General features: G+C 36.6%; 1 protein-coding gene across 1 annotated transcript in view; it reads right to left on the bottom strand.

The window, feature by feature from the left end:
* Positions 1–490: 490 nt before the first annotated feature.
* Positions 491–14,281, bottom strand: part of LOC124898519 (aspartate, glycine, lysine and serine-rich protein-like) — a 28,115-nt gene continuing 14,324 nt past the window's right edge. The window contains exon 4 of the mRNA XM_047412158.1: positions 491–820. Coding sequence (XP_047268114.1) covers positions 491–820 — 330 coding nt within the window. The remainder of the gene's footprint in view (positions 821–14,281) is intronic.

Raw genomic sequence — 14,281 nt, 5'->3', positions numbered from 1 at the left:
GTTTCTCCCGGTTTCTAATCCTAGCATAATATGATGGTGCGGTGGCTTGAGGAGTGAAATTAGGACCATGTAAAAACCTATTGATTGTTCTGATTGAGACATCAAGCCTTACGCTCCTTACCTGCACTCTATCCAACAGGTTTTGGCCTAGTACTCTTTCACCTGGCTTGCACATATTTTCCAACTAAGCCTGGTAGTTCGTGTAGAACTCCCAAACCAGTGCAGGGCAAAATGAACCTCTTCCTTTTGTGGCCCATCCCAAGCCATACTCTTGGAACTTCTGTTCCACTTCAGGGTACCTGCTCAACCCTCTACTGATAATCACCTTTTATTCCTTAATTAGCCTCTCATCACTTCTTCTATCAGTTCTGCGGAGCCCAGCAATGAAGATACTCTCTTTCCTAGGAATTTTTTGCCTAGAATTATCTTAAACTTTGGGGTTCTTCCATTTGATAAGTGTTCCCCAAGCTATAGACTCTTCATCATCTTATTATTCAATGGATGGGGATCCAGATGCTGTTCCCTCAGACTCAAAATCCTCAGACCCTTCTTGCTCCTCTTCTTCAGATTCGGCATGGTCAGACTCATGTTGTTCAGAACCCTCTTGCTCAGAGGTAGTATGTTCAGAAGCTGAACTTTCTAGTGGTGTTGTAGTTTCAGTATCATCACTATCCTCCACTTTAATGGGTGGAGGTGGCGAAGGTTTTTTCAAACTTTGCTTCTCTTTTTTATTCCTGAGCAGGGGTTCCTCCTCCTTGTAATTAGATTCCTCGTCGATGAGCTTACGACGTGAACTTTCTTTGTTGCTTTGGGGCTCTTTCTTTTTGGTACCATTTTAAGGTTCCTATAGCAGTAGAAAAACCATTGGTTAATCCACAAGAGCACAAACACAAATACATTAATTATTTCGATTTATTTATGCTTCACGTTCTAGGTGTGACGACAATTCTTGATAAGTCATCCTTAGCCAATACGTTCAAAATTTTAACAACTTTTGATGACATTCCTAATAAGTCGTCATAATTGTGATAGGCTATCACGAATGTCGTCAGCTCTAAATAATAACCACTTCATTCTTGTGAGTCTTTGATGACATTCCTATTAAGCCATCAATTGTGATAGCCTATCATGAATGTCGTCAACTTTTATCAGAACCCACTTTTGATTTTAACTCAATTTTTGGTCCCCATTATTTCTCAAAATCCACTTGAATTCTAAGTGTAAGCTGTCTTTTTTAAACCCTGGGCCTACACAGTAGACCATAAGTGCGATTTTAGCTCCTTTCCTAGTTGAACTTGGTTCAAGAATCTTGGGGACTTGGGTTGTCATCTATCAATCACTTACCATAATAAAAGAAGTTTTAAAGTTAGAGCATACCTGATGGTGGCCCTTAATCTGATTAACGTACAAGAAAAACTAGGAAGTAGAAAGAATCTCTTGATTGTAAATTGCAAACCACGCATAGGGGAACTTGTTTTCTTGAAGTGTTTTGCAAAGAGTAGGAGATAAAATAACTAAGGAAAGAAATAAACTAAAGTAAAAGAATTAAAACTAGCGGAAATTTATCTGGTTTTCAATAGTTGTATATGTAATAACATGAGAAAATTGAATGAAAGGTGTCATTTAAGTCTTGAATGAAGGATTGGTGACATTGACCAACTTAAAGGGTCAAACATAATTAGGAAACTTAATTAAGTTAATTGTGGACTTGATAAATATTTTCAAAACTTTCTAATCTTTTCAAAAATACAAATCAAACCATAACTCTCCCCTCTTACTATCTCGACTGTTTCTCTTAAGCTTCTCCCATCCAACAGTTTTAGAAATTTCTTCCTTCAATCTCCGGCGAACTCAACCTCCCAGAGATAAATAGTTAGGCTTCGAGTTCCTTTTTGACTTTCAACCTTTAATCAACGTAACTGCATTACTCTCTGGCGATAAAAGCTTTGAGTTCTTCATCGTCCCTTTTCTTCTTTCACCGGTAAAAAATTAGGACTTATTAGTTATTAAGAAAAAAAAGAACTTGAGTCAAATTTTTTTCTAGTATTTATTAGTAATTTCAATATTTGTTGCTTAAATTTGAAATGGGGACTAAATAAAAAGCTAATTTCTAGTATTTCTTATTCTTCTTTTCTTTTTTTAGAGTGAAAAATGATTTTTTGTTATTACTGTAGTGCTTGTTGTTGAACTGTTGATGCGATTTATTGGTGTCTGTTGAGTTTTTTGAAGTTTGATTTTTGTTCTTTGTGTTTGTACAAACAATACAACAATTTTAGTATTTTTTGTCACTGTTTTATACATTTGTGTTTTGTGGGTGTTGATGTTGTTGGGTTGATTTGTTGTTGTTCTTGGTAAAAATGGTGTATTTGATATTAAATAGTGATATTGTTACTGTTCTATTGAACAAACTCCTGATACTATTTTTTCAGCAGCAGATGAACTATCTAATGTAACAGATGAAACATCTGATGCAACAAATGAACCATCTGATACAACAGATGAATAATCTGTTGTTTGAAATTCTATCAACTATTCCAATAGGACGACATGTTTGAGACTTTGATTTCTCCCAATAGATAATTCATCTATTGTGACAAATGAGACTTCTGTTGAAAAAATATAAACAATATTGACAGTTGATTTATTGCACAAACCAGTCATCTATTTCAATAGATGAGTAATCTATTGAAAGAAATTATAACAGTATAGAAACTATTTTTGTTGTTTACAATAGATTACTTTTGTAACGCCCTGAAGTTTTTCCTAGCTAAATTTTTATCCCTAAAGTATCAAGCATTGGATTCTAGAATGATCTATACTTATTTTCATGTGGAATTCCTTAGATTTTGACTTTTCATTACGTAGATAATCGAATAAGCTTTCCGCCGACATAAGATTCATCAAAAATGGACACTCAGTGAAGGAGTTATGGTTAATTTAAGTCCTAATCATAAAACACCATCATTCCTATCCTTCGCGCATCGTGGAGAGGGTTTAAATGATGATGGTTAATTTTTAGTGAGACTCCGCTATGGTGGAGCATCGCGGGGTGGGCCAAATTCCCGTTAGTAACTTTCCAGTGAGCCACCGTGATAGTGGTGCGTCGTGGTAACCCATGAAATTGGGCTCCCAGTTATATTTTAATACTGGTTTCATTAAGGGTATTTGGGGTATTTTCTAACCCCTTAACATCTTGAACACGGGATTTAATCCCTATTACACCAAAATGCATGTACTCTCACCAAAATCTATCTAGAACTCTCCCTAGGGTTTTAAAAAAGAATCCCAAATAACTCAACACTTAACCGTGAGTTTTTGAAACAATTTGGAGATTTGGAATTCGTAAGCCGTGGGCATCAAGAAGTGTCTTTTAATTTTCTAAATAGGGGTACACAGGGTTTTCCTAAAATCTCATGGGTATGAAAATCTTGATTTTAAGAAAGAGTTTTACAGATTTATGAATATATTCATGCTTTAGAAGCATTGATGATATTGTTTTGGCCTTTAGGCTTTCCCCCAAATTGATTTGAAATTATATATATATATTGTAAGAATGTGTTTTAAGGTTGATGATGGAATTGAGATTAATGATGAAATTGAGAGAATGATTCATGAAAAATCCCTCTTTTGTGATGATTTTCATTTACTTATGATATACTATGAAATCATTTGAATGCCTCTTGAAAAGCATGTTATAAAATGTCTTAAATAATGTTATATTTGGATTATGATTTTAATTTCAAAAGAGAGAGGGTTGTTTATATTGATGAATGTTGACATAACCATATTATGACAAGGGTTGCATGGTTTGTTAAAGATTACATGACCACCACTTGTTTATTGAAAGGATGGAAATTTTGCATAGTTTTGACTTATGTTTTCAGAACATGAATTTCCTTTGTTAAATTGCATGTTTGGGTGGTCTGAACTATGTTTTATTGAAAGAATCATGCATGATGCATTATGGCTCAGAAATAGGACTTGCAAGTCTTGGTGTGACGACACTAATCCAGATAATGTCATAGTAATTCAGAATAGAATAGAATGCATGTTTGAAGTCAGACTTTTCAGATGCTGAAACTAGAATAATACATGATTCAGAACAGGATAAAATTGGGCATAAAGAGAGCTTAGGTGGTTCCTCGAAGAAGGCATGAGTTCAGATAACTCATTGCCCAAAATTATGATTTGTCGATCCAGGTATATTATTATATGCTGGCCTAGTGCCTTGTAGCGTATCAGACTTAGACACTCCAACCCTTGTGGCACACTTGGGTTGGGGGCTTCCCCGCCAAGTCAATGGCAGATTCCATATAGCTCGTGGAATATCAGAATTGTAGGGGAGTTCCGCCTAACTCAGAAGTAATACAAAGAACAACAGTGCATTGACAAAATGATTTATGATTTTCAAAAAAATGCCCATGTGTTTTGAGAACTGTTTATGCATGATGTTTTAACAAATTGCTCTCTACTATTTACTTATATAAAAGTTTTATTTTAGATTACTTTGCATACCAGTACATCTGTATTGACCCCCCTCCTCCCTCCAGGTTCTAAGGCTCAGTCTAGGGGTCCATAAAAGCAATAGATTTTATCATACAAAGTTGCAGTGTCCACTTAGTGAGCCTTCTTTATTCTAGAAGGCCTGTTTACTTTCAGACAACTATTATTAGATATGGTTTTTGTTTACTGGGGGCCTTGCCAAGCTTTCTGATTGTGTTTGAGAGTATGTAGTAGAGATTTTGCAGACGCTTTACAGATGTTACTAGTTTGTTTGGTATTTCGTTCTCTAATGCTAAATTCATATCAGATTTATGACCATGATTCCATCTTACTAAAATTTCCGTATTTCCTTATTCACGTATGAATAGTGTATATGATTTCATGATATAAGGGTGTCTGGGACTTTATGGTTTGGGATGCTCATCATGGCTAGGGCCTCGGTTCGGGTCGTGACAAACTTGGTATCAGAGCACGATTCATGGTCTCAAGGTGTTTGCAAAATTGCGTCAGGTAGAGTCTTGACTATGGGTGTGTAGCACGCCATACTTATGTGATTTAGTTCGTGCCTTAGAGTCTGAATTAGAATTATCCCCTAATCAGTGATCTATTTTATTTTAGAAAATAGTCATGCCTCCTCATCATTCCAACAACCAGGATAATCACAATGATGAAGTCTGCCTCACTCATGGCATGCAGACCCGTAACAGAGCCCACACCCCAAAACCTATTCCCATTCTGGGAGTACCTCTAGTCCCGACCAGTCCTCTTTGAGCTCCAAAGACAAATGTTAACCGTCCTCAGTCTTCTCAGAGGGACATATCAAATGCAGAATTTAGATAATCCATTCAAATACTTGCACAACTAGTAGCTTCACAGACTCAGATGTCGAAGGATACTGGGTCTGCATCTGCTACTTCGGAGGATACTAGGGTGGGCCAATTTATGAGAATAAACCCTCCAAAGTTTTGGGGCACTAAGGTAGAAGAGGACCTACAGAAGTTCGTGGATGAAATGAAGAAGATTTTTAGAGTAATGCATGTAGATCAGGTGGAAGGAGTTGAGTTAGCAGCGTACCAACTTAAGGATATAGAAAACCAATAGTATAATAAGTGTAAAGAGGTGAAGGGTGAGAGTGTTGAGCCCATAGTTTAGGGCGAGTTTGTGGAAGTTTTTCTTAACTAATTCTTTTCTCTAGAGTTGAGGGAAGCCAAAGTAGAAGAATTCATGAATCTTAAACAGGGAAAAATGAGTGTCCAGGAGTACACTCTAAATTTTAACCAACTGGCTTATTATACACCAAAAATGACAGGTAATATGAGACCCTGGATGAGGAAATTTACATCCGTCCTTTCAGATGATCTAGCGCTTGAATGTCAAGGGGCGATGCTAAATAGGGATATGGACTTTGCTAGGCTGTCAGTTCACATGTAGTAGGTGGAAGAGAAGAAAAATAAAATCGTCAAATCTAGATAGAAGGACAGATAGGAGAAGAGAGCCAGAATAGCGGATCAAAGCCACAGTCAGCCCCAGAGCAGTAACTGGGGAAATAGGTGGCAAAAGAAGATATTTTGGATTAATGCGTAGTCTGCAGCTAGCGCCCCAGCGCCTAGACCCCTAGTTGATAGAAGATCTCAGAGTTTTCAGACTAGTCATGGACCCAGAGCTCAAGCTACTCAGTCCCAAGACAGTGTGGCTCAGCAGTATCGTACTTTTCTACGGTGTGAGACTTGCGGTAAGCATCATCCAGGAAGGTGTCAGCTGGGCTCATTGGTATGTTATTCATGTGGTAAGTTGGGTCACTTTCAGAGAGATTTTCCATCCATTAGGAGGAATGTTGGTGGAGCTAAGTAACAGGCAAATTCTTCCGCACCACCACCGCCTTAAAAGGGCACCACTTCAGCTGCCGAAGCAGTAGCAATCGGCTATATGCTTTTTCTAACCGCCAGGAGGCAGATGCCTTACCAGATATTGTCACTGGTATGTTACAAATCTTTTCCCATGATGTCTATGTATTACTTGATCCCGGGTCTACCTTATCTTATGTGACCCCATATGTGGCTGTTGGTTTTGGGTTTCAGCCCAAAGTCATTACCGCCTCTTTCTCTGTTTCCACTCCGGTGGGTGATTCTATTATGGCTAGGAAGATATATATAAATTGTATTGTGTCTATTCTTAGTCGGGATACTGCGGCAGATCTCATAGAGCTTGATATGGTTGATTTTGATGCTATCCTAGGGATGGACTGGCTTCATTCGTATTATGCCACACTAGACTGTAGAACCCAAAAGGTTACTTTTTCTTTTCCGAATGAGCCAGTAATAAATTGGGAAGGACACTCTTTAGCACCTAGAGGGAACTTCAATCTTATCTTAGGCCCCATAAACTCATTTCCAAAGGTTGATTGTATCATTTTATTCAGGTTAAAGATTCTAACACCGAAAGTCTTCCTTTTTAGTTTGTCCCTGTAGTAAATGAATTCCCAAAAGTTTTTCTAGATGATCTCCCAGGAATACCACATGATAGAGAGATAGATTTTGGTATAGACATATTTTCAGACACCCGTCCCTTCTCTATTCCGCCATATAGAATGGCTTCAAAAGAGTTGAAATAGTTGAGTGAGCAGCTAGTAGACCTCCTAGATAAACGTTTCAACCGTCCTAGTATTTCTCCCTGGGGTGCACCTATACTTTTCGTGCGAAAGAAAGATGGTTCCCTATGTATGTGCATAGATTACCGCCAGTTAAACAAGGTCACTATAAAAAATAAGTATCTGCTCCCTAGGATTAATGATCTGTTTGACCAACTTCAGGGTGCTAAGTGCTTTTCTAAAGTAGACCTTCGTTCAGGATATCATCAATTGAAAGTTTGGGAGTTAGACATTCTCAAGACAGCTTTTCGAACAAGATATGGTCATTATGAATTCTTAGTCATGTCCTTCGGGTTGACTAACGCCTCTATAACCTTCATAGACCTAATGAATAGGGTCTTTCAATAGTTTCTAGACTTGTTTGTTATAGTTTACATTGATGATATCTTGATTTATTCCAAAAGTGAGAAGGACTATGCTAATCACCTCCGAATTATCCTCCAGACTCTCAAAGATCATAGGTTTTATGCAAAGTTCTCCAAGTGTGAATTCTGGTTAAATACTATTACTTTCTTGGGGTATATTGTGTCTAGTGAGGGGATTAAGTTTGATACCAAAAAGGTTGAGGCAGTGAGGGATTGGCCCAGAACTATAACTCCAACTGATATTCGGAGCTTCATGGGTTTGACTGGTTATTACAGAAGGTTCGTAGAGAGTTTTTCTTCCATAGCTACACCACTTACTAAGTTGACTCAGAAAAAGGTAAAGTTTTTGTGGTTTGACTCTTGTGAGATAGTTTTGAGAAGTTGAAACACAAGTTGACTACTGCTTCTATTTTGACCCTTCTGAAGGGTACAGAAGGTTTTGTTATAAACTATGATGTGTCTCAAGTAGGACTTGGGTGTGTTCTTATGTAGTATGGTAAGGTAGTGGCTTATACATCTAGGCAGTTGAAGCTGCATGAATGAAACTACCCTACTCATGACTTGGAGTTAGCGGCTGTGGTTTTTGCACTTAAGATCTGGCGGCACTATTTGTATGGAGTGCATGTTGACATATTTACTAACCATAAAAGTTTACAGTATATTTTTTCTCAGAAAGAATTGAATCTTAGGCAGAGGCAATGGTTGGAACTTTTAAAAGACTATGACATGAGCCTACACTATCATTTGGGCAAGGCAAATATGGTAGCCGACGCCCTCAGCAGGTTATGTATGGGCAGTCTTTCTCATGTGGGGAAATAAAAGAAGGAGATGGTAAAGGATATTCATCGACTTGCAAATCTAGGAGTGTGACTTTTAGATTTCGAGGATGGAGGAGTGGTTGTTCATAAGATAGCTAAATCTTCCTTTTGTGTAGAAGTTGAAGAGAAGCAAGTTGAAGATCCCATCTTGATACAGATCAAGAAAGATCTGTGTCAACAAAAGGTAATGTCATTTGAAGTTGGTGGTGATGGTATTTTGAGATACTAGGGTAGGTTGTGTGTGCCAGATGTAGATGGTCTGAGGAAAAAAATCCTTGACGAAGCTCACACATCGAGGTATATTGTTCACCCTGGCTCTACTAAGATGTATCATGATTGGAAAACCATTTATTGGTGGAATAATATGAAGCGTGATATGGCTAACTATGTTGCCAAGTGTTTGAATTGTCAACAAGTTAAAGTGGAACATAAATGGGCCAGGTGGTTCTTCTCAAGAGATAGCTTTGCCTTTATGGAAGTGGGAGATGATTAATATGGACTTCATTACAGGACTTTCGAGGTCCTGAAACCAGTATGATTCCATTTGGGTGATTGTGGATAGGCTTAACAAGTTAGCTCACTTTCTACTTGTCAGGACAAATTATTCGAGAGAGGATTATGCCAAGTTGTTCATTGCAGAAATAGTTTGTTTGCATGGGGCACCTATGTCCATCATATCTGACTGAGGTACATAGTTTTATTCATAGTTTTAGAGATCGTTTCAAAAGGGTTTAGGCACCCAGGTAAATTTGAGCATGGCTTTCCACCCTCAGACAGACAGCCAAGCGGAGTGCACCATCCAGATCCTGAAAGATATATTGAGGGCCTACGTGATTGATTTTAAAGATAGTTGGGTAGAGGACTTGCCATTGATAGAGTTCACATATAGTAATAGTTTCTATTATAATATTAAGATTGCACTATTTGAGGCATTGTATGGGAGACGATGTACGTCTCTGATAGGATTGTATGAAGTAGGTGAGATGCAGATATTTGGGCTTAATCTTGTTCATTAGGAAATGGAGGATGTGAAAGTCATTAGAGAACAACTTAAGATAGCTTAGAGTCATCAGAAATCCTACTCTGATGTTAAGAGAAGAGATCTAGACTTTGAGGTTGGAGATTGGGTGTTTCTCAAGGTTTCTCCCATAAAGGGAGTCATGCGATTTGGAAAGAAAGGTAAGCTGAGTCCTCGCTATATAGGGCCATACTAGATTGTGAGAAGGATATGTGGTGTTGCTTATGAGTTAGAATTGCCTGCTAGTTTGGGTTCTGTTCATCCGGTATTTCATATATCTATGTTGAAGAAATGTATTGGAGACCATTCTTTTGTGCTTCCAGTTGAAGAAATCAAAGTGACAGACTCCTTATTCTATGAAAAAGAGCCTATAGAAATTTTCGATCGCCACATTAGAAGATTAAGGAGCAAAGAGATAGCCTCAGTTAAAGTGTTTTGGAGAAACTAGAAAACTGAAGAAGCAACTTGGGAATCATAAGTTGACATGAGAGCTAGATACCCAAACCTTTTTGATCCAGTGGACAACAAAATGGAAGGTAAAATCCTTGCCTTATTCTTTCTATGCCTTAGTATGCTTGAAATTATGCTTGTCTATGCCCCGCGTCAACATTGGGGGATGAATATTCCCAAGGGGGGATATTGTAACACCCCAAAGTTTTTCCTAGATAAATATTTGTCCCTAAATTATCAAGCATTAGATTATAGAATGATTTATACTTATTTCCCTATGGAATTCCTTAGATTTCAACTTTTCATTATGTAGATGATTGAACAAGCTTTCCGTTGACATAACATTCATGCAAAATGGACACTCGGTGAAGGAGTTAAGGTTAATTTAAGTCCTAATCGTATAACACCGTCATTCCTGTCCTTGGCGCATCGCGGAAAGGGTTTAAATGATGATGGTTAATTTCCAGTGAGACTTCGCGATGGTGGCGCGTCATGGAGTGGGCCAAAAATCAATTCATCACTTTCTAATGAGCCACCGTGATAGTGGCGCGTCGCAGTGGCCCTTGAAATCGGGCTCCTAGTTATATTTTAGTACTGATTTCATTAATGGTATTTGGGGTATTTTTTAACCCCTTAACATCTTGAACACGTGATTTAATTCCTATTACACCAAAATGCACCTACTCTCACCAAAATCCATCAAGAACTCTCCTTAGGATTTCAAATAAGAATCCCAAATAACTCAAGACTTAACCGTAGGTTTTCAAAACAAATTAGAGATTTGGAATCCCCAAGCCATGGGCATCAAGAAACATCTTTTAATTTCCTAAATAGAGGTACATGGGGTTTTCCTAAAATCTCATGGGTATGGAAATCTTGATTTTAATAAAGGATTTTTCAGATTTATGAATATATTCATGCTTTAGAAGCATTGATGATATTGTTTTGGCCTTTAGGCCTTCCCCAAATTGATTTGAAATTATTTATATATTGTAAGTATGTGTTTTAAGGTTGATGATGAAATTGAGAGCATGATTCATTAAAAATCCCTCTCTTGTGATGATTTTCATTTACTTATGATATACTATGAAATCGCTTGAATGCATCTTGAAAAGCATGTTATGAAATGTCTTGAATAATGTTATATTTGGATTATGATTTTAATTTCAAAAGAGAGAGGGTTGTTTATGTTGATTAATGTTGAACATAATCATAAAATGAGAAGGGTTTCATGGTTTTTTAGAGATTACATGACCACCACTTGTTTATTGAAAGGATGGAAATTTTGCATAGTTTTGACTTATGTTTTCGGAACATGAATTTTCTTTGTTAAATTGCATGTTTGGGTGGTCTGAACTATGTTTTAATATAAGAATCATGCATGATGCATTATGGCTTAGAAATTGTACTTGCAAGTCTTGGTGTGACGACACCAATCCATATAATGCCATAGTAATTCAGAACAAAATAGAATGCATGTTTGACGTCTGACTTTTCAGATATTGAAACTAGAATAATGCATGATTTAGAACAGGATAAAATTAGTTATAAAGAGAGCTTAGGCGGTTCCCTAAAGAAGACATGAGTTCAGACAACTCATTGCCCAAAATTGTGATTTACTTATCAGGGTATATTATTATATGCTGGCCTAGTGCCTTGTAGCGTATCAGACTTAGACACTCCAACCCTTGCGGGACACATGGGTTGGGGGCTTCCCCACCGAGTCAATGGCGGATTCCATATAGCCCATGGAATATCAGACTTGTAGGGGAGTGCCACCTAACTCAGAGGTAACACAAAAAACAGACAGTGCATTGACAGAATGATTTATGATTTTCAGAGAAATGCCCATGTATTTTGAGAACTGTTTATGAATGATGTTTTAACAAATTTATCTCCATTATTTTACTTATATGAAAGTTTTATTTTGGATTACTTTGCATACCAGTACATCTGTATTGACCCTCCTCCTCACTCTAAGTTCTAAGGCTCAGTCTAGGGGTCCAGAAAAGCAATAAATTTTATCAGACAGAGTTGCAGTGTCTAGTCGGTGAGCCTTCTTTATTCAAAAAGGCCTGTTTACTTTCAGACAGACAATTATTAGATATGGTTTTGGTCTACTGGGGGCCTTGTCCCAGCTTTCAGATTATGTTAGAGAGTATGTAGTAGAGATTTTGTAGATGTTGCTAGTTAGTTTTGGATTTCGTTCTTCAATGCTAAATTCATATCAGATTTATGACCATGATTCTGCCTTGCTAAAATTTCTGTATTTCCTTATTCACGTGTGAATGGTGTATATGATTTCAAGATAGAAAGGTGTTCAGACCTTTATGGTTTGGGATGCTCATCACAGTCAGGGCCTCGGTTTGGATCATGACAACTTTTTTGTTGCAACAAGTTAATTTCTCCCAGTAAATAATTTATCTATTTCGACAGATAACATTTCTGTTAGAAGAAATCTAAAGAATATTGATAGTTGATCTGTTCCACTGACCAGGAATCTGTTACAACAGATGAGTGATCTGTTGGAAGAAATCAGAACAATATAGAAACTATTTTTATTTTAACAATAAATTAATCTTATGTTGCAACGGTTTAGTTATATGTTGCAATAGATAACACACCTATTGCAACGTATATGTAATCTGTTGGAACTGTTATTTTACTATGTTGTATATGTTAGATTTACTGTTATCCTTTTTTAAACGATGCTTCAATAAATTATAATCTTTTTTATTTCCTGTTATTTTAAAATAATATGGTTCCCAAAACAAAAGAATCCAAATTAAGTCCAAGTAAAGGAACAAGTGAAGCAGCTAGGATATATCCACCACTTTATGAGCTTGCTTTACAAGCGTTATCTCAATCAAAAGCAAAAGATAAAGAACAAGGGGATGAGGAATGTTTCAAAGGAGATTATCCAAATACTAATAGTCCTTCCACTGAAGAATTGGTCAAAACCTTCAACATTGATAGTTATTCTGTGAGAATGTATTGCGATGGTGCCACATATTTAACTGGTGATTTTGCGGTTAAGTTAGCCATGGGAAAATCTTTTGACACCTTTAGAAAAATACTTCGATAATAAAAATTGAATGCTTATTTCATGATGTATGAAAATAAAGATAAAATGGATAAGATGTGTATAAATTATTGTGGCATGCCTATTTGTTTTGGTTGGAAGGAGTTTACCATAGTTACTAGACTAAAATATTATCCTCCTTCTCATCCCATACCTATTCTAACCCAAAAAAATGCCCTGCACACCTAAAAAAGGCAAAGGCAAATCAAGTGATGGTGATGAGCTGGTGTCCTTTGTTGGTCCAAGCTTCAAAAACAAAATTCTGATAGAAGCATTGAAAGGAAAAAGATTTTCAAAGAAGCACAAGTAATCATTGTGCTTAATTTGATTTGTACATAATATTTTTAGGCGAGAGACGTTAACAACAACATATTATTTGGTTTAATAAATCTCTCTGAGGATCTGGAGACATTTAACAGCTATTCTTGGGGTTATGAAAGTTTCAAAATAACTGCCAAATATTTGTTGACTCCATTAACGCCAAAGACAATCAAATATTTGTTGACTTCATAGGCCTTCACGGAAAATATTTCCTTTATTATGATTCATTTACTTTTTATTGAATAACGATTTTGATTTATTGACGTTAATTTATAGGCTTGGGCATTTGAAGTCAATCCTTATTTGAGACAATAATTGAATTACTAGGAAGAAGTTTCATTTACAAGAATCCTTTGATAGTTGTTGGCCAAAATTGATAAAAATGCATAATTTATTGATCTCTCCCCCCCCCCCCCCAAAGGAAGCAGTAAGTCTAATTCTAATTAAAGTTTTGTTTTAATAAATGATTTTTTAAAGTAATTAATAATCATTCTAATATATTTACTAGTGTATTTTACATTGTGCATCCCTGGCTTGTTTCTACCAATCGAGAGTTAAAGATACCATTTTTTCTTATTTTACGGTCTGTGCAAACTCTATCGGACCCTAAGGTCATTAACAGAATTAAAAAGAAATTATTTGGAGCAATAACCATCACAAGAAAAAAAACAATTTTGAAGGGTGGGCTTGTTGTTACTGATGGTGTTAGTGGTGATAAAGTTGGTGGTGGTAGTGGTGCTTCTATTAGGGCTAATGATGCTCCTCTTATTTTTGAAACTATAAACCATTATGATTATTATCATACTAGTTTTACAGCTTTTACCCCTCCCAGGAAATGTTCTGCATGCAAATATCAAGACTGCAAGGCGAAACTTGATAGAGTGATTAATGCTATTAATGCATTTATTATTTTTCTAAAGGAATTGACATCTAAGATGGGTGTCATTCCATCAAAGAGGATTTCATATCCATACACTCCATTAGAGATTAAGGCGGCTAAGAGAAGAAGGAAAGAAATTTTGAATGCATCATCAAGCATCGAAAAAAGAACAATTGTAACTCCTCTGTCTTTGTGTT

The sequence above is a fragment of the Capsicum annuum genome, chromosome 5 (assembly GCF_002878395.1).
Source record: "Capsicum annuum cultivar UCD-10X-F1 chromosome 5, UCD10Xv1.1, whole genome shotgun sequence".
Taxonomy (NCBI): Eukaryota; Viridiplantae; Streptophyta; class Magnoliopsida; order Solanales; family Solanaceae; genus Capsicum; species Capsicum annuum.
This window is presented reverse-complemented; position numbering and strand designations above follow the sequence as displayed.